The 21,374-nt window shown below is 51.2% G+C and overlaps 1 protein-coding gene across 1 annotated transcript in view; it reads right to left on the reverse strand.

The window, feature by feature from the left end:
• EPB41 (erythrocyte membrane protein band 4.1) overlaps positions 1–8,499 on the reverse strand; it is a 46,971-nt gene extending 38,472 nt beyond the window's left edge. The window contains exons 1-3 of the mRNA XM_010022431.1: positions 8,038–8,499; positions 5,358–5,588; positions 2,646–2,750 (exon numbers count right to left, since the gene is read on the reverse strand). Coding sequence (XP_010020733.1) covers positions 2,646–2,750; positions 5,358–5,588; positions 8,038–8,499 — 798 coding nt within the window. The remainder of the gene's footprint in view (positions 1–2,645; positions 2,751–5,357; positions 5,589–8,037) is intronic.
• Positions 8,500–21,374: the final 12,875 nt, after the last annotated feature.

The raw sequence follows: 21,374 nt of genomic DNA on the forward strand, positions 1-21,374 counted from the left end.
TTCTCTTCTCCAGGCTGAACAGCCCCAATGTTCTCAGCCTGTCTCCATACGGGAGCTGCTCCAGCCCCTGATCATCCTCGTGGCCTCCTCTGGACTTGCTCCAACAGCTCCATGTCCTTGTGCTGAGGACACCAGGACTGCACCCAGTGCTGCAAGTGGGGTCTCAGGAGAGCAGAGCAGAGGGGCAGGATCCCCTCCCTGACCTGCTGCTCACGCTCCTTTTGATGCAGCCCAGGATACAGTTGGCTACAAGCACTCAGCAGCAGGTCTCAGCCACATCCAGCTACAAGGGGCACTTGCACAATATTGTGTTGAGGTTTTTTCTCTCCAGAACCTTTCAAAATAGGCAGAGAGGACGTTTGCATTCATTTTAGGCAACCTCTCTCCACACTTACCCCTTCAGAACAAAGACTGCCGAGACTTTCTATCATTAGCCGTGGTTTTTACCTGAAATACAAGTGAACACATCCAATTGCTGGGCAAGGCTGGAATCTCTTCCAGGAATGACATGAACTCCATCCCTTTTAAGGACTTTTCAAGTTTCTAGTAATTATCTCAGCTACAAACTTTAGAAATACATCCCTTTTCTTCCCACCTCTGTCATCTGGGGCTTTGTAGGATGGTGGTGCCAACCCTGTAGGAGGTCAGGGCCTGCCCTGCAGAAGGAGAGAGCACAGTGCTAACAGCCCTGCTGGAGAGGCTGCATTAAATCATCCTCTTCATTTTCACAAGCCCTGAGCAGGATTTGGACATCCAGGTCTCCCGAGGTGAAGGAATTAACTCAATGAATCCCTCAAGCTAATCTGTTTTGACCAGAAGGACGTGTAACTTCACGGCAGGGAGACTGCAAGACTTGTATTTCATCTTATCTTTTTACGTGCTTGCCCCTCTAACCTATAAACTAAATCCATTTCGAAGGCAGATATGCCACTTGCTGTGTTCTTTACAGCCACTGTTTTAGGCAGAGCATCTCCCTGTCCAGGCTGGGGCCAGGGCTGCTCATCACTGCTCAGGGTGCAGTCGTGCATCCCCAGCACTCATCCTGCCCAAGCCAGCAGCCAATGGAGGGCACAGCAATTAGCAGCACTTTCATCCACACCGAGAAATGAATGGTTGGAAACAATCCTCCCTTTCAGAGCAGGAAGAGCATCAAGCTCCTCTGGGGCTGATCAGCTGCTCTATCTGCTGTCCCACTCTCCTGTTCCCACTGGCACCCTCTGCTAGTCCCATGTGGGAAAATTCCCATCCCCAGGAAGGTTTATTCCATGAAAATCCAAGTGGAAAGGCTGCATTGAACCCTTCCCTGTCCAGGAACACACACAAGCATCTCTGGTCTGCTCCACGCAGCCGCGGGGACAGAAGTTCATCTGTTGGTTTCATATTAAGATCATCTTATAATCTTTTATAAGATTATAGTCTAGTGGAAGGTGTCCCTGCCCATGGCAGGGGTTGAACTCAGGAGCTTTAAGGTCCCTTCCAACCCAAACCAGTCTGAGATTCTATGACCATTTCTACCTGTGAATCAGTAACTCACTGTCAGGTCTTATTTGAAGTTAAAGCAGGAGAGAGATGGAGCTTCAGGTTTCAAAATGATGTCTTCCCCCACCAGAGCAAACCAGATTTCCACCAAGCAGCTTACTCTGCACTGGAGCTAAACCCAGTCCCAGCAGCTCGACCCTCCTCAGCTCCTGGGTGTGGGAGATCCAGTGCACAGCACAAGTGTGAGAAGTTGAGCTGCTCCAACTCTTGTTCTCCCAATTGGATCTAAAAGTGCACCTCTGCCTCCCTCTGCAAGCACATCAAACTCCCAGAGCACAAAAATCCAGCTTATACACATGGAAGGAAATCTGACATACAAGAAAACAGGAAGACACCAGAGACAGTAAAACCAAACCCAAGACAGAGCTCTGCCTGCCTCGAATAGTGATGGGGTGTTATTCTGCCTCTTTGTTAACAATTCACACTTGCATTTATGAAGTATTTAATGCTAAATGTCTGCCAGCCCCAGTAACCTGGCCCAGAAGTGATTCTGTAGGTGAAGCATGGGTATAGTCAGATCACGGACCAACCTATTTGGTCTAAAGGACATAAAGGGGTCTCCTGATTTCAGTTCAGCACACTGTTGGCTTCAGGAAACAGAGCTTGAGTAATTGCTTGAGTTAAAGCATAACCAAGGGTTTAAAAGATAAGACACTGCTTGAGTCTAACCAAACAAAGACCTTACACTGAAACCGTATCAGTAAGAGTTTTGCTATGGAGTCACACACGTTCCTTTGCAGGGCAAAGCCTTGACTCCAGTGTGCTCTGGGTGGCTCTGACCAGACCTTACCCACACTGACAGCAGTGCCAGGGCAGCCTGGCTTCCTGGGCTGCACCTTTACAAAGCAAGGGCATCATTTTGCAGTTAACTCATAGATAATGAGTTTTCTCCAGGTGACAATCCAGGCTCATGTCACTTTTGAACACGAATCCACACTCCTCTAGTCATTTATTCACAACTTCTACCTCTGGGATAACCCTTTCTGGGAGGACACCAAAAGGAGCTTTAAGAAGAGCTTATGTCCACCTCCTCCCCAGGGAAGAGGATCCTGTGAAGGAGCTGAGCCCACCCAGGCACACAGCACCACGCACCAGCAGCTGCTTACCCTGGAGGTTGGTGTGTCCCAAATGGCCAAACCAAAGTAGTCTTCTTCCAGGAGATTGAGGTGGTCACAGACTTTCTTAAGGAGATCCTGCCCCTTGGCATGTTTCTGCAAACAGAGAGAAGACATTCTGTAGGAGGGGCTGGTTTCTGCCTGCCCTGGTTCATGGGTGAGGGGAGAGAGGGAGTGTCATCAAACCACACTGTGCACTATCAGGAAAGGAAGAGAGTCCTGAGCAGCTCAAAATCGGAGCTCCTGGTGGCTTCTGAGCCAGGACCCCTCACAGGAAAGAGCATCAGGCATAAAAACTGACACCAGAGAAGCAATGAGAACTGCAGCGGGTCTCTGCTACCACCAGCTCCATGTCTGAAGTGCCCCACAGCTGAGCTTCTCAACACAATCCAAAAGCACCAAGGATTTGTATGCTTTTTCCCTCCCCAAGTACTGATATCCCCCAGGTCCACCCTACCAATGGGATGTTGATCAAAAGATGATCAGTATGAAAGCAGTATGAAACTGCTGCTACATCCCACTGCTGGAGTCTCCCATTTTGGGGGCAACCTGATGTATGAAGTTCAGAGAAGACAACAGCAGCTCAGAACCAGACCATCATTTCCATGGCCTTTCCATCAAGCCCATCTGCTGCTGCTGACACCCAGCTTCTCCACTTCTGCCTTATGCACCAAGCACTGCTTAGCACAGGTTCTTGCCTCCAGAAATACACTCTGAGCATTCTGAGCTCCTCTTTTCTTCTTTCCAAACCCTGCAGAAGGGAACTGGCCCTCGGAACAGACACGCTTTTAGTCCAAAAGCATGAAGGGAAACACCCCTGAGGCACAAAGCTGTAGGAACCAGGAGCAGCTCATTCTATTGAAGGTTTTGCTGGGAAGAAAGTGCAGTTCCAGTGACGCAAAACGAGATTTACTAATGCTCCACTTGTGCCCACAGCGCTCCTGTTAGTCCTGTTTGCACAGCAACTGATCCAAGACCACAGCCTTGTTTTACTGCAGTCCTGTAAGGTCCTTAGAACATATGTTCTGACTCCATAGCTAACACAGTGCATGTGTCAGCCTGGGTATTTCTCAAGGAACTGGCACTTAAAGACATATAGGAATTAAAAGCCTTCCACAGCTGTCAACTGGAAAGGATGCCTGAAAGCACTTATTGCTCTGGGGAGACCCCCCTGCAGCCCTGATCCAGCTCTGGGGAACAGCACAAGAGGGACGTGGAGCTGCTGGAGTGAGGCCAGAGGAGGCCCCGGAGCTGCTGCGAGGGCTGGAGCAGCTCTGCTCTGGAGCCAGGCTGAGAGAGCTGGGCTGGGGCAGCTGGAGAAGAGAAGGCTCCTGAAGGGGACATCTCAGAGCAGCTCCAGTGCCTAAAGGGGCTCCAGGAAACCTGGAGAGGGGCTTTGGACAAGGGATGGAGGGACAGGACAAGGGGAACGGCTTTAACCTGCCAGAGGGGAGACTGAGATGAGCTCTGAGGCAGAAGCTCTTCCCTGTGAAGGTGCTTAGTAAATTCTCAAATTGCTGGAGCAGGATTCTGCTTGTGTTAAAGTTGAGGGTACTTGTCAAAGACAACAGTGTCTCACCGAGAGCAGCCCCTCTTAATCCCCACCACAACTCTCTTGACCTACAGAAAGAGACTTACAACATCCTGCTCGAGCCAGGACCAACCACCCCAGCACCACTCTCCCCCAGCAGTGTCCCTGCAGCCTGTCAGGATGCGCAGGCAGCAAACTCACACACAAAGCCCCAGTGGGCTGCCACCAACACTTCAGGGAACGCTTTCCTTCCAGGGGCTGCACACAGAATTCCTCGCAATGGGAAGGTGATTGGGACAGCGACGCTCCGAGTGGATCCCAAACAGCAACAGCAGCTGCACCGCTACACAAAGGGCCAGCACTGACCTACTTGCCCAGGATCACCCAAGGTAACATGCCTGTGCCCACATCCCCTCTCCTGGCCCACTGAGCCAGCAGGACTGGGGAGAAACAAGCTGATGGAGTACGCTTGAGCAGGAAGAATTGGATTATTAATATTCCAGACAAGTACTTTAATACTGAAATGGGGATTTCTGCTGGCTTCTTATTGCCCTGGCAGCAAGAGAGCCCTCTGAGAGAATGCACAAAATAAAGCAGAAGAAAAGCTCTCGGATGAAGGGGTTTGCAGTGCTGTATGTCACCATAATCACTTTAAATTGTTTACTGCAAATATATTCAAGTGCAGGCTAAACACTGCATGTTGTTCTGCACATCCGAGCTCCTGGAGCTATGTCAGCCAGCAGCCTGATAAGCAAAGGTACCTTGGGTGAACAGGAAAGCACAAATCAAGCTGCCAACCTACTTCATTCAAAGCAATGGGGCAAAAGATCTTTAGACAAGCCCAACCTAACACAAAAACCTAAACTCTAGTCTGGGATACAAATGAAAGATGAACAGCAAGTAAGGTAATGTTGTCCCCCCCCACCTTTACATAGCAAGGCACCCTGGAAATGGTAGAATAATAAAAGCCAGATTCCTGGGCACTAGAGAGTTTTACAACACTAATAAGTTGTTCCAGCTCACAGCAAGATTGTTCTGCAGTAAAGCCTGTCATGTAATTCACTGGCAGCAAATTAGGCTCCTATTAAATCGTGTTTGTGGTGATTTTTTCTAGGGGAGAAGAAGGGAGAGGGAAAGGAGGAGAAGCAGAAACAAGACCCTACAGTACTTACATCCACGGCACACTCAAAAAGGGTGTCATCCAGCAAAACGACTTTGCAGTACATGTTTCTGTGTCTTTTTACTGCTTTCTGGGCAGCTTTCAAATCCTTGTCTGCCTTGGGCTCCGGAGTCTCTTGCTTGGGCTCTGGCTTGGTGCTCTCTTCCTTGCCTTCCCCTCCTTCCTTGCCCCCGAGGTCTCTGGGGTCCAGGTCCTGGTCGTCCCTCCTCTCCTCCTGTGCAGGCTGAAACCCCACATCACCCAAGTTGCAAATGACAAGTGTCAAACATAAAGAACATCACATGACATGAGCATTGCAAAGGTGCACTGCAGGGCTGGGATCTCACCCCACAATGAGGTATCTGGCTTCGATGTGTGAGCTGGGACCTGGAGCAGCAGCTTGGCTGGGCAAGGGAATGCTATTAATTTTTAAAGCTTTTCAAGTCATTCTCAAGTCTTCACTTAATGAAGGATGTAATAAAACAGAAAAAGGGGTTGATTAGAGGAATCAAGGCAGATTACATCATGCAAATCTTAACAGCAGCACCTTTTGGCTAGTTCTTCCCTGAGGCACTGGCACAGGGTGCCCAGAGAAGCTGTGGCTGCCCCATCCCTGGCAGTGTTCAAGGCCAGGTTGGACACAGGGGCTTGGAGCAACCTGCTCTAGTGGAAGGTGTCCCTGCCCGGGGCAGGGGGTTGGAGCTGGAGGAGCTTTAAGGCCCCTTCCAACACAAACCAGTCTGGGATTCTATGATCTGAGCTGACTGAGCAGCTCTGTGCTACCAAAAAGGGAAGGTAGCCTTCGTACCACCCTCCCTTAGCCTAACAAAGCACATTGTGAGTCAGTTTAATTCACTAAAATAGAAGCAAGAGCTGCAGTTTGGGGCAGGAGGAGGAAGGAAGCTGCTTGGGGGTTTTTCACTGCCATTTCAGCAGGTTAAATGAGTTCACAGCAGCCCTGACAAGTGCTGGAAGTGACTCGCTGCAGCAGGAGCACGCAGCCATGGCAGAGGAAGAGCAGAACTCTGTCTTTTCAGCCCATCACATCTCATGAAATCAAACCCAGGCACAACTGTACTGAGGTATTTAAAACCTAAATAATGGCCACAAGCTGCTGACTTCTGTCCCAGCAGGGCTGGGACAATCGGGAGCAGAGAATCAGTCAAAGCCACTGTAATGCCCCTGGGTCAGCATTCATCAAACAGGCAGCACCTCTCAAATGCTGTCACAGCACAAATATCTGCCGAGTGCCACGGTTCAAACAGCCCCTGACGTTGAGCTGAAATAAGAGCTAAAAGAAAAAGCACAAATGCTTCGTCTGAAGCAAATGGCCCTTGGTGAAGGAAGGCTGTGGTGCACCCTCTCATGGGCTCCAGAGCAGCAAATCCAAGTTAAAGAGAGAAAGAAATCAGGCATTTCCTCTTAAAACACAATTCTGGGCTGATATTGCCTGAAAATCTCCAGCTCCTGCCCACTGTGCTAATGCCACCCGACTGAGAGGTACGAAACACGAGCAGAGATCAGCCCATGGTTTTCCCAGGCTCAGAGATTTGGGCAAAGAAAGAGAAAGGTGCTGCCTGCTACTTCCCCTCCAGCTTTGCCATGTGAAGGAGGTGGATTTACAACTACTCCCTACAGTTGGCAGTGCTCTAATCTGTGTGCTCCAAAAGTTTGCAGATCTGGCTGGAGGTGGCTCTGGGCAACCTGGTCTAGTGGAATGATGTCCCCGCTCACTGCAGAGGGTTGGACGAGATGAGCTTGCAAGGTCCCTTCCAACCCAAACTATTGATGATTCTGTGTAACCCCTCTCTGGAGCCTGTTCAGAACTTAAGGGTAAATAATCCAGATTTCACCACCAATGTGCCATGACTCCAGAAACACACAGAGGTTGGTTTGGTGTGAGGAGAAGGGGCGCCCACCTTTCTCCAACTCCACTAGTAACAGCAGAGCTGGAACTACCTACAGAGTAAGAGAGGACATGTAAAACCTCCACATCAATAACCAGCTGCACTTTGTCAGTGTCTCCCTCTGAGTGGTTCTGCCTCAGTTTCTACCATGCTTTAAAAACTTGAGATAGAATGAGCCTGGCTGTAAAAAGCAGCCATCAGACAGCTCCGAGGAGCTGGGCTCAGCCCATGTGCTCTGCAGAAATCCCTGTCTATGCGATGCATAAGCAGAAAATGTTTGTACTTGGCAGGCTCAGCACCAGCCTGGACTGAGCAGATGACCAAGTCATCATCCACACCATGCCTGCAGTCCTTGAAGCTGCAGAAACCCCTTCCTAAATCCACGTCCTCTTGCAATCTCCCCTCATGCCACGGACCTGCTTTTCCTCTGCACCACCAAGGACATCCCAGTGAGCAACCTCTGTCCTGAATTATGAACTTGAACCCTAGTTCTGATGTGACTTCCCACCCCTCAGCAGAGTGGAGTCAGCACGGGGCATTTTAAGTTGTGCTGTGACGTGTGAGCACAATTTCAGGAGCAGGTACTTTGCAGGACAGGCTGACACAGGAATGCAAGTGTGGGAAGCACACAATGCAATGCAGGGAGCTGACAAGAGCCTTTCTAGCATCTCATGAGCTTTTCTGAGCAAGCTTTCCACCCTGGGATACAAAGTTTTTACAGTTTTGGCTAAAAAGACACATTTTCCAGCACGGAGGGAACACGCCACATGGAGCAGGGTTTTTTACCTGTGTTTCTGCACTGCTTAAGGAATGGAGATCTAGTGATGGATCGGTTTTGAGCTCAGGCTCAGGAGCTGCAATTGGGGCTTTCACCAGGATGTCTTCATCAGGGCTGGCTCCTAATCCCGGGTCTTTCTGGTCACCTCCTGCCTCTTTAGGAGCATCACTGTCTTTGTCCTCTTCGGACACCTGAGACTTGGGCCTCCTGAGGAAGGATGAGAAGAGGCGGGAGAGGCCCCGGCCCTCGGAGGTGCGGCGCTCCTTCTTGCTCTGCTCCTCGGGTGCAGGTGTGTCGCCGTTGGAGGCCTTCTGCTTCAGCCCCACCACAGCCTGCCCCCCCGACGTCTGCTGGGCCCCTTCCTCTAGGGCAGCCTCTTGCTTTTGTGTTTCAGCAGCTCCTTCCTCCTCCTTGGCTTGCTGCTGCTCCGAGTTGTCGGCCTCCGCCGCAAGGCTCTTCTCTGTTGTCATGATGATGCTGTAACAGAGGTGCAGACGCCTCAGTCAAGAGCTTTCTGGCATTAGGTCTGCACTAAGCTATTCAAGGCAAGCCACAAGCACAGCCACACCACGTTCACCAGTCACACCACCCTGTCCTGCCACCTGCAGCCTACAAAGTCATTAAGAGCAAACCCACTCTTTCAGCTAAGGTTTGCTTTGATAGAAACACCTCTGTTGGGGTCTGACCATGCACCTTCCACCATCTGGACAACTGACTCCAAAGTGTTACATGTCCTGGCACCAGGTCTGCTGCCTGGCGAGAGCGGATGATTAAAAACGGGAACAAGATTAGGGGAAGGGGAGGAGATGGCTGAAGGTCTCGCTCCACAGGGCTGTTCTGAGGACCCCTCTTCCTCCAAGTGCCCGTTCCCCTCTGGCAGTGTGAGCAGAGCAGATGAGGACACGCACATGACCAGGCAACCTTCCTCCTACCACGCCATGCCAAAACCCCAGACGGCCCGTGATGGCTTGTGGAGTCACAGTGTCCTTCACCTCTGCAGCTGGAAGGAGAAATGTGCTGCTGGAGAGAAAACTCACACAGCCAACGGGCGTCCAAAACTGTGTGGCCATGAATTGTAAGAGCTGCTCACTTCCGAATGTCCCTGAAGGAGGCCACAGGTCCTCACCATGAACTACAAATGAGGGTATCTAAATGTGATGAGCCACACTGCTGCAGTGCTGATCAACTCCATTGATCTGCACAGGACAGGTCCAGTGGAGCTGAGCAGGCTTCAGGATTCACAAGATCTTCCAGTGCCTAAAGGGGCTACAAGAAACCTGGAGAGGGGCTTTGGACAAGGGGAATGGCTTGAACCTGCCCGAGGGGAGACTGAGATGAGCTCTGAGGCAGAAGCTCTTCCCTGTGAGGGTGCTGAGGTGCTGGCACAGGGTGCCCAGAGAAGCTGTGGCTGCCCCATCCCTGGCAGTGTTCAAGGCCAGGTTGGACACAGGGGCTTGGAGCAACCTGCTCTAGTGGAAGGTGTCCCTGCCCAGGGCAGGGGTTGGAGCTGGAGGAGCTTTAAGCTCCCTTCAACTCAAACCACTCTGATGCTGTGATATGATTCTCTGATGCCTGCCTTGCACACTGGAACAATATAAAATGAAAAGGCTCCAAACCCTCTCCAGAACAGGGAGCAGATTTCCTCAGAGCTGTTAAGCTGATGCAATGTTTATTTCAACTTTAGCCTGGGCTGTTGACACAAAAAGATGGAAATCACATGGGAAGAATATTTCGGGTATAAAGAGGACCTAAAATTATCACACTTTCGAGAGGACAGAACTAACCTTCACGTGTTGCATCACACGGATCTACAGCAATGAAGCGCCACTGCCTACACAGAACAAATAGCACCTAATCCAACACATGCCTTTGAGTCCTCCAGCCCAACCCTCAGCAAACAATTGCTCAAAACATGCTGAAAAGTAAGAAGCATTTGAAGATGTCACCCTCCTCCATATCACTGCATTAACTCTGATTTAACTCCTCCCCATTGCCAAACCACCCGAGTGCCTGGAGGAGAAAAGCCCTCTGAGCTTTCCGAAGTAATCCTACCTCGTGTTTAAGGCAAAAGCTTAGTGTTGCTCCTAATGCTGTGGTTAAAACAAAGCAGCATGAGAGACCTTCACTCCATTTGTTTCTCCAGCAATACACATTTCCTAATTCATGAGGTTTGGATCTTGCTGTTTCTCTTTTTTGCAAGGAGAGCTATTGGAAAAGCAGGAATACTGTGCTCCCAGCGGAGTGGCCCAGAGCTGGGTCACATCTGGGACAGGCTGTCTGAACTCTTTGGAATGTCTTCACTTGGACTGAGCCCCACCAGCCAGCTCTGGGGATAGTGCAGGGCCCATTTAGCCTGCTCTCCTCTCCTCTCCTGCAGAAACCACGTCTACAGCATCACACCCTACTCAGAATGCTCCAAATCCAGCTCCCCAAAACCTCCTCGAGCTGCTACCAGGCAGTGCAAGGAACAACAAACCCCCACCACCCCAAGCCTCTGACGCAGGACAGAGTCCCCACGGCCACGTCCCAGGACAGAGCTCCTGAGAGCAGGCTGGAGGCATTGCAAGAGTGTCCCACCACGAACACGCAACAGCAGCAAACTCCCTTCTGCAGCAGCTGCCACAGCAGCCTGCTCTGCACTGCTCTGCACTGCTCTGCAGCTGCTTCCCACTGTGTTTGAGTCAATACATTTGTAAGAACCCTCACCAGAACACATGGTGCTCTGCTAAAGGCAGAATGGAGGCTGCTGAGATGATGACTGCAGGGAGGGCCCAGCTGAAGAGCAGCTCTTATCAGGCACAGCAAACAGGAGGGACAGTCCACATCCACAAACAAACACTTCCTCTCTTTAAATCCCAACAATTCCAGAACAAGGGATGTTTACTTGTTTAGGTTTCAAAGCTGCAGCCACGGACCCTTCCCAACACAGGCCGATGGGTCTCACCAGCGATAAGCAAACATCTCCATGTCACTCCTCTATCCCCCAGGAACAATGTCAGAGCTTGGCCGGAGCCCTCGGCAGGGCTGGGGCTGCAGAGATGGGCACACAGGAGCCCTTCCCTTCCCAATGAGCATCTCATAGCAGCAGTTACGTGACAGCACCAGTAACTCCCTGGGTGCAGCAAACCTCTTGCTGCAAGACCCGAGCATGCTTCCCCCTCCCTTTGAAATGGTTTCCCTCAAGTCCCAAACCAACCCCAGAACTCTGCAGACAACGAACATAACCAAGAGGATGGATCACCTAAAACCAAAAAGCACCTTTGCTGCACGGAGATGTTTGTTAAGTGTGAGCAGCAGGTCAAGGGAGTGGGTCCTGCCCCTCTACTCTGCTCTCGTGAGATCCCCCTTGCAGAAGGCACTGCCACAACCTCACCACAAGCAGGTTTTTATTTAAACTCCAGTTTCTTCCACCCCTATTCAGTTCTGCAGAGCCTGCAAGGGCCTCGGGAGCTCCCTGGATGCTGGAGGAGGATGCTCTGCTCTTGCGGGAGCACCCAAGCAGTGCTGCTCACCTCCTGCTCTGAGCTGCCATGTAGGAAATGCTGCTTTGGGGGTTCTGTCTGGCCCAGGATGAGGGTTTGATGCCAGACAGCCTGAAAAAGGCAGCTCTTCACAAGTCAAGTGCAAAGAAGGCGTTTCACGCTACGGCAATAACCAAATCACAGCAGAACTTCGCTATGATCCCACACGGAGATCTCAGGGTAAGAATCCCATTGGAAAAGAGCTCAAGCACGTGTTTATATTTAATCATTACCAAGTTTAAGAATATCCTACTCCGGATAAGAATGTAGCAACAGGAAGCAAGCTGAAGGTAACTACATGCACCCAGAGCAGCCTGTGGGGAGAAGACAAACGGGCCTCATCCCACTTCCCCTGTGCCAGAGCAGCCCCCAGGAGAGGACCTGGACCATCCTTGTGGGAGGAGGGAGCCCCACATGTCTCTTCTTAAAAGGCAACTCTGAACACCCAGTGTCAAAGCAAACTGCTACAGGGGCATCTTGTGAACCTGCTGTCCCCTGCACACCCTCCAGCCACCCAAATATCCTAAGACATCTCCCCCCCCCAAACACAGCAATTCACCCCTGCTTCAGTCCAAGGGCAGGGCTGTGCAGAGCACACACTATCTCATCTCTCTGTCTTAAAATCCTTTCAACAATACAGACTTGAGGCTTAAAAGAAGTGCAAGGGCTCAATGCTCCTCCTGTTCCTAACACCCATGGTTCAACCACAGAAGGGTTTGAGTTGGAAGGGACCTTAAAGCTCCTCCAGTCCCAATGCCCTGCCATGGGCAGGGACACCTTCCACTAGAGCAGGTTGCTCCAAGCCCCTGTGTCCAACGTGGTCTTGAGAAGTCAAACCATTCCCCTCCTACAGCCTGCACAAGAGTTTATCTACAATCCAGGTTCTAGAGCAGCTGAACAGATCCCTGGAGCTGTCAAAAAGCCATCAAGCCTGGAGGATGCTGAATTACTCACTGTGCAAGTGCTCCTGGAAGGTTGTCATTAAGCAATGGTGTGTTAGTTCGCTGGAAATAAGGATGCTGCTCGTTTGGGTTGTTTCATGACAAGTTACAGAGGCTCAAAGAAACACTAATATTTAGATTCGTGTCTATCACTGTCTCCTACCTGTCAGCATGCTCCAAGTCTCTCTTATTAAGGCATGCAAATAACTGGAGTCATAGGAAAATCCTACTTATCCCTGTTTCCAAGCCTGGAAAAACAATGTGTGGCTCCTAACTTAATTCTCAGTGGTTTAGGCTTTCAGAGAGAGAAGAAAAAGGACTTTCCAGTGGGCAGGTTTGTTTCTGGGAAGCACAAACCATTGCACAGTGATGCCCAGTGCCAGATAATGGTGATCACGCTGCTGGAACAAACTGTCTTGTTCTTCCTACCCAAAACTGTGGCTTCACTGAACACTGCTGCTCCAGCCAGGGCTGGGGACAATGAGAAAAGAGAAATTCTGCTAAAAATAGGCAAAAATCAAACAGTTTCAGCAAGTGTGGGGGTATTTTTAACAAAAACACCTTCCTCCCCATTTCGTAACAGTGTGAAAGTGCAGAATTCCCCAGGGAAACTCTGGAACGGGGAGCACAGGCTGACAGTTCAGTTTGCTCAAGACACGGTGTGTGTGCAACAAACCTGTGTCTGCGGGTGGGAGAGGAGGAAACTGCAGCTGCCATGAGCAGGACTCACACCACGTACGTTCGAGTTCTGCGTCCTACACGTGCTAGTAACTGCAGTTAGAAATACACAGCAGAGAGCTGTTTGTTTGGGGTGGTTTTACAGCAAGTAAGTAATCCAAATGCAATAAGCCTCTCTGTCAGGAATGTAAACAGCTTTCAAATGCTGTAAAGCACCAGAACCTTTCAAGATGTACTTAATATCTTTTATAAGAGGAATAATAAGCGCTGGAGTTTTATAACCCCTGTTAGAATTAACACGCATCATCTTTTTTGTGCTGGCTCTTTGGGTCCTGAACAAAAGGGATGCTGTTGCTCGGCCAGCAATGCTGGAGGCTAACAGGAGCCTTCAGGGGGAAAATAAACCCCCCAGCACAACACAGATGGCACATTACAACCGCCCGGATTTAATTCTCAGCAGCCCTCGTGATGTGCTGCGTGGCAGCAGCACCCTGCCCCTCGATCATCTCCTGCTATCGTGGAGCTTTCCTATTGAAATGAGGGCAAAAATAGTAGCTCACCATCTGCTGAAAGCAAATCATTTATGGCAAATTGAAGACTGGGCTTATAAAATGACCTGACTAAATGGAGCAGTAAGTGCATTACAACCGAAGGGAAGCAGGGAGCTCCTCCCCTCTATCCTCAGAAATCCTCCTGCATGCTACAGAATTCCTAATGCAGGCTTTGCTCAGCGGTAAAGTGCTGAAATTTAAATTAAAGCATGTACTTGTCACTGGAGCCCTGTCCACAGCAATGGGTTTGGAAAGGCTGCCCATGTGGGACCTGTTAAGAAAACTCACTTGAACTTGGAGCCGCTGGGCCCAGAACAGCCCCATGGGGCAGACACGTGCACCAGGCTGCCAGCTCAACAAAGCTGCTCATGGACGATCCCTCCTCATTTTGCAACGCAGGAGCAAATCAGTAGTTTGCTGAGAAGACTAAAACTGTTGGTTTAACACAAGTGTTGCTTCCTACTCCCTAGTGAGCAGCAGAAGCAACTCTTGGGGCTCTCCTTCAACAGAGGTGCGAGCAGGAACAACACGGTTTTGCCTCCAATGCACGGCTCTGCCAAAGCTTTCCCTCTGCGCCACCAAGCCTCCAAACAACCCAACCACAGCAAACCCCCATGGAGGAAACAGCAGCTTGGCCTCACAGGCAGCAGTCACACCAAAACCCTCCTCTGCAGAAGGAGCCGGTATCTGTGGAAGGAGGGAGGGAGGGACCGCAGGTGCTGTCCCCACCCGCGGGCACTGGGGAGCTCTCACTGCAGCCAGCAGATAGCAGAGAGCATCCCGGGGCTCCCAGCCACGGACACAGGGATCACAGGCAGCCCAGCACCACGGAACAGGCAGGCACCAGCAATCTGTGCAAACAGCAGCAGTGGGGACAGTGCAGCCCATGTGCTTCTGAGGGGACCGTGAGTGAGCAGCTCCATCACCAAAGAGCAACGCCAAGGACATCATCCCAGCAGGTCATTCCATCACAGCCACTCCTGACTCCGCACCGAAGGAATACTGAGGGTGCACGGGTGACAATGACAGCAAACCAGAGGTGGTAACACCAGCCCCACGCCTCTCCCTCCAGCAGCACACCACTTCCTAGCGCAACAGTTCAACAGAAAGGATCAATAGATCCCCCTCAACTCAGTAGGATTTTCTGCCATGCATTATTCATAAGGCTTTTTTTCCTACCCCTGCCTGAACACAGATGTGTTTACTCACACTGTGCCTCATTTACAATCAAGGTTTACCATAACAGGGCTCGTTTTCCTTTCTTCCAGTTTTTCAAGCACAAGGGGTAAAGCGCTTTTTGCTTCTGTCGTTTTCCCTTTGGTTGTTTCCCAACCAAAGCTATAATTAGAACCCCAGAGGGACCTGCACGCTCCTTTGTTGAAGAGCTGACTGTGAGATAAATACCCCCCCCAGTGCACAAACACACACAGAGGCACCTGCCAAGTACATCCTGCTGCAGCTCCGAGAGCCAGGAAGATGCTGGATGCTGAAAGCCCCGACCAGGCTCCATCGCTTGCAGCAGGCACCAATGGCTGCAGATCACTGATGTGGGCTCCTCACAGAACCAGCAGGGCTGGGAGGGAGCTCTGGAGACCATCGTGTCCAACCCCTGACCAGTCAGAGCCACCCAGAGCAGGTCACACAGGAACGTGTCCATGGTGGGGTTTCAATGTCTCCAGAGAGAGAGTCTCCACAACCCCCCTGGGCAGCCTGTGCCAGGGCTCTGCCACCCTCAACATAAAGAAGCTCTTCCTCATGTTGAGGTGAAACTTGTGTCTTAGTTTATGGCCACTGCTCCTCGTCCTGTCACTGGGCACCACTGGGGAGAGTTTGGCACCCCCTTCGAGATACTGATGTGCATTGATGGGATCCCCTCTCAGGCTGCTCTTCTGCGACCAACCAGACCCAGCTCCTGCAACCTCTCCTCATGAGAGAGACTCCAAACCCCTGCCCTCCGCTGGACCCGCTCCAGCAACAATTTGTCTATCTTGTACTGAGAAGGCCAGAACTGGACACAAGGAGCCCAAAACTGGACATCTCTTCCTCTGCTGTGTGCTGGGGACATGGCTCTGAACCATTTGATTTGTGGTTCTAGGGCTGCAATCCAATTTGCATGCACCATGTGCCTCAAATCCATCAGCCACACCCCGGTACGACACCCAGATTCATTAAAAATAACCTCTTGCACCAGTTATTTTTACCTTATTAGATGCACAATAAATGAGCAACATTTAAACTACAGGAATGACAAGCAGGGCTGGCACCGCCTGTGTCACGTTAGGCTCATCCTAACCAAGCCCAGGTTAAAGCTGGCTGAAAGCATCTTCAACCCAGGCTGAGCTTACTGCTTCAAGATTGCCACTGAATGTTGTCAGTCAGCACCTACCCTAAGGTGATTCCAAGACCTTTTCTCTGGCCATTGCTTCTCCTCCTGTGGATATCTCTTTGATACCCAAAAATCACAGAATCACAGATTGGTTTGGGTTGAAGGGACCTTAAAGCTCATCCAGCTCCAACCCCTGCCCCGGGCAGGGACACCTTCCACTAGAGCAGGTTGCTCCAAGCCCCTGTGTCCAACCTGGCCTTGAACACTGCCAGGGATGGGGCAGCCACAGCTTCTCTGGGCACCCTGTGCCAGCGCCTCAGCACCCTCACAGGGAAGAGCTTCTGCCCAAGAGCTCATCTCAGTCTCCCCTCTGGCAGGTTCAAGCCATTCCCCTTGTCCTGTCCCTACAGGCCTTTGTCCAAAGTCACCACGGGGTGACACGACTGTGACCTTGCTGAGGCTGCACCCCAGGCAGGGCATGAAAACCCTCCCATCCCCACCAGGAACAGAAACCAAAGGGAGGGAGTGTGAAGCAGCGATGAACTATCTCCTGCACTCAGCAGTCAATCATGCACAAATCATGGAGCAGCACCTCCCCAGAGCTGCTCCTTTCAGTTCCGGATGCGGCCACAGCAAACCCAAGCCCAGCCTCAGCCCCGCAGCCCTTGCCACCAGTCTCTGTGTTTGCTTTTTCCAGCCAGCAGTGAAATGAGGCAGCTTTAGTTTTTAATCCCCTTAATTAGGGGTGTGCAGCCATCTTCATTCCTTAATTACACCCATTGACACGTCTGATGCAACACATTTACAAACACCCATTTGCACTGAGATGGCTTTGAATCAAACTCGCCTCTTTCCCACACTGCCAGCGGGGAGAAGGCACATCCCGGCATTCCGGATGCTTCAATAGGACACACACACAGCTCGGAAATGGGATTTTCATTAAACAATCACCTGTTTCTATGAGGATTTAAGCACGAGGTGACTACAGCACTGAGAAACCACCCGCACTCTGCTTGAAGCAGCAGCTACTAGATGTTTGCAACTGAACAGTTACTATTTCGGGCAATATTCTTAACATGGACCAGAGGAGGCCCCGGAGCTGCTGCGAGGGCTGGAGCAGCTCTGCTCTGGAGCCAGGCTGAGAGAGCTGGGCTGGGGCAGCTGGAGAAGAGAAGGCTCCTCAAGGGGACACCTTAGAGCAGCTCCAGTGCCTGAAGGGGCTCCAGGAGACCTGGAGAGGGGCTTGGGACAAGGGATGGAGGGACAGGACAAGGGGAATGGCTTGAACCTGCCAGAGGGGAGACTGAGATGAGCTCTGAGGCAGAAGCTCTTCCCTGGGAGGGTGCTGAGGCGCTGGCACAGGGTGCCCAGAGAAGCTGTGGCTGCCCCATCCCTGGCAGTGTTCAAGGCCAGGTTGGACACAGGGGCTTGGAGCAACCTGCTCTAGTGGAAGGTGTCCCTGCCCTTTGGAGCTGGAGGAGCTTTAAGCTCCCTTCAACCCAAACCATGCTGGGATTCCATGCTTTCAGTACCTAACCCAGTTACTTTGGTACATCACCACTCGGTGGGTTGGTTCAAGGCAGGCAACATCACACCACTTCAGTAGCTCAGCTGTTAGGAATCCCTTTGATCCTCTGGGAGAGCAAATACCCAGTGAGCACTTTATTACCACCACTTCTGCTGCTGAACAAAAAATTACGCTGACACCTTCTGCCTGCCCATGGAGCCATTACAGCTTATCCCAGGGGGTGTCTGCTCACTCTTCCTTTGAATTACTACACGGGCCCCCCAGTCTAATGCTCTAATCGCTCCCCAGGACACAGCAGCTGAGCTCCATGAGCAGCCTGGCCTCTCAGCAACAGCAAAGAGCAACCAGGATATTAAATATCATCTGGGGGGGGAGGGAGAACACAGATTTAAATAATGGGAAGGATGATTCTATGGCCTTGTGAGGGGTTTTAGCACTGCTGGAGACCCACAGCATCCTCACTGGTCCCTGCATCACCCTCTGCCCAGCTCCTGCCCCAACGCTCCTGCTCAGGGTCGCTGTGATCATTTGCATGCAGGAAATGTGCAAAAATGTTGCTTTCTTCAGGCTACAGAAGGGGAAAGGAAGCAGCGTTCACCTCGGTACCTGAGGGAGGGGAGCAGAAACACCCTTCGCACCACATCACAAGGGCTGTTTGCTCGTACTTTCGGTGCTGCCTTCCTCTCTGCACGGCTGGGTTGGTATGGGAAGGGTGTTGTAGGTTTTGGTTTCACTGAACACACGCCAGCACTGCCGTGTTTGAGCAGCTCTCAGGAGGTGTTTTGTACTTCTTCAGCCCCCACCTTTGCCACCCAGCACACCAGGGGGACAGAATTAGTGCTGAGCCTCATGCTGGTGCTCCTGGCCAGGCCCTGTATTTCTGAATAACAGACCTCAGCACCTTCCTCTCCAGCCACACTTAGTTCTGCTGATCCAACAGATCCAGCTCTGCAGCCCTTTCAACCTTCTCCCTTTCACTCTGCATTAACCTCCGCACCAGGAAAAGCTCAGTATCCCTGAGGGCATGAAGGAGAGCCTGGGCATGAAGACATGCGGGCAGACAGCAGACCCATGTGCTGGGGAAGCAGAGGCATCACTGTGACATTGGGACCAGCTTTCTCCAGTCCCAGCAGTGCAAGTACCCACCACCACCACCATCCGACCAGCTGAGAAGACAACAGCAAACAGCTCCTGTCTTGTTAAGCACTACAGAGTTTTAAGATGAATGAAGAGCTGTGCAAGACAAAACACTTCCTGTCACAGGGATGAAGTGGATGCAGAAAGCACCTGGTTTAAGTATCTCCCTGTTAAAATAAAAGGTAGCTGAGGCTGGCACTGTGTTCTGGATAAGCTACTGGTCTTGTGTACACAACTTACCATCTCATTGACACTTCTTCTACAAGTCAGGTCTCAGAATAATCCTTCCTCTATTCAGAGTGTGTGCAGTGTGTGCACACACACACACAACAATACAGGGGCTGTATGAATAACTGCATGTTGGTTTGGAGAAGCTTTGCTTATTTTTCTCTTTTTTATATTTAAATCCCAGTTGTGCAATTGCTTCATGCGCGGCTAAAGCCTCATTGAGCCCAACACTGCTTCATCCACAGCTGAAAGCTCTGCAGACTCCTGGGGACTCAGCATGGCTCGGGTATTTGTCAAGCATCAAACCCACTAGAAAATTAAGAACGAACCTTATTACCCTCAGTATTTTGGGCTCAAAACCTACCGGTCTTGCCCGGCACCCAGTACTGAAGGCCAAATGAAGAGACCCAGATAAAATGCTGCTGCAGAAAGGCTGCAAGTCCCCCCCGTCGCAATACCAGACAAGTGAGCTCCTCTTTTCACTGTGCTGCTGACAGCAGGAGCCACACAACAATATTGCTGAAATCCACATTCACGCGGCACAAGGGAATGAAATGCCACACAAATCCTCTTTCCTGCAAGCTCTGTTGATATCATTGTTTGGGATAAAACAGCCATGAGAAGACCCTTCAAATGGGGCCAGGGTGAAAGAGTGGAAAGAGCACAAAGCAGCCGTGAGCTCACCCCAGCTCCGGGCCAGGCGGCTCGTGCCAGACCAGCTCTTAACTCCTCCAACAAACCCACCTCCTTTGCACTTCCTTCAGCTTCTCTGTGTGGATACCCAAGCTGAAGGTAAATGGGCGCCTGTTCCTCCATAAGATGAAACTAATGAACATGCAAACAAAGTCTGACCAGAGTTCAGGTTGATCCGAGACACTTTCTCACTGGTGTAAGCTGTTAGCAGGGCAGTACTGACAATGAGAGAAAAGCCACACCAGGTCCAGAAAGCAGGTTGGGTTTTGCAGCCCTTGCAGTGGCAAGAAGCGTGGTTTAAGAGTAAAAAGCAAAGACAGACACACACAGAGCAGCCTGACCCTGTGCCAGCTCCCCAAACTAACCAAGATGCAAAAACTGTTTAGAACTGAATGACAACACCACACCTAAAACATTTCATTATCTTACTCCTTATTTAATAGCTTTAAACCAGAAAAGGGGAGATTGAGATGAGCTCTGAGGCAGAAGCTCTTCCCTGTGAGGGTGCTGAGGCGCTGGCACAGGGTGCCCAGAGAAGCTGTGGCTGCCCCATCCCTGGCAGTGTTCAAGGCCAGGTTGGACACAGGGGCTTGGAGCAACCTGCTCTAGTGGAAGGTGTCCCTGCCCGTGGCAGGGGTTGGGACTGGATGAGCTTTAAGCTCCCTTCCAACACAAACCACTCTGGGATTCTACAATTCCCAAGCGAGGCAGAGGCTTAAAAAATACCTGCCTTACTGGGTGGTGTCTCCTCTTCAGAACGTGGGAAGGAGGGGAGGATCCTGCCCCTGCACGCTTTGGTTTCACTGGGTTCGCTTTGAAGCACGCCTGCGTTCCGCACAGACCCTGCTCGCTGCACGAGTCATTGCCATGTGGATTTGCCACTTCCCAGGCGTTTCACCTGCTGACATGAGGACTTCAAACCTGTTTGTTTGATTTAACCATGCTCCTGCTCTTAAGCTGCCATCCAATTACAGCTCCCAATTACCCAGTGCTCAAGAGCCAATGTTAATTACAGAGCTCCCTGCGCAGGAGGCTGCTGCCGGCGGCGCTGGAGGCTCCGCCTCCAAACCCCCCACAGCCAGGATCAGCCACTCCTCTGGGACAAGAAACAGAGATTCTGAGTCTCGGTGGTGGACTGACAGCCCTGTGCTAGAAGAGCAGGTTTGGCGGAACAGCAAAGGAGCAGAAGCCCATTGTAGCCTCAATGCCCACATCTCAGCAGCCTCCACCAGCCCCTCGGATTCCTGCGCAACCACAGCACTAAATGCCTGTTTTCTTCTTTAATACTCCACAAAACACAGCAGCAGTTGAGGAGTGGGGATGTTAACCTGGAAATCCCAGGGATGTGGGGCACACATCACCATCAGTAACCAGTGCTGGGTGAATTCATACAGGATGCAAGTGCCTTTGGCAAACTGTTCAAAGAAAGGAGGATGGAGACCCCAAAATCCACAGACTATGGGAGAAATGCCAGAAAACCATCTCTCTCCAAGCACAGGTCACTTGAAACCATAAACTGGGGCCTGCTCAGGAATAAACACCGGACCTGGGAGGTAAGACCTGAAACAACTCCCTGTTGCAGAGCCCAGGCACAAGGAAACACATTGCAACCCTTAAGAAGTTATGGAATGGTTTGTGTTGAAGAGAGCTTAAAGCTCCTCCAGCTCCAACCCCTGCCACGGGCAGGGACACCTTCCACTAGAGCAGGTTGCCCCAAGCCCCTGTGTCCAACCTGGCCTTGA

This window comes from Nestor notabilis, unplaced genomic scaffold (genome assembly GCF_000696875.1).
Source record: "Nestor notabilis isolate BGI_N333 unplaced genomic scaffold, ASM69687v1 scaffold15239, whole genome shotgun sequence".
NCBI classification, from domain to species: Eukaryota; Metazoa; Chordata; class Aves; order Psittaciformes; family Psittacidae; genus Nestor; species Nestor notabilis.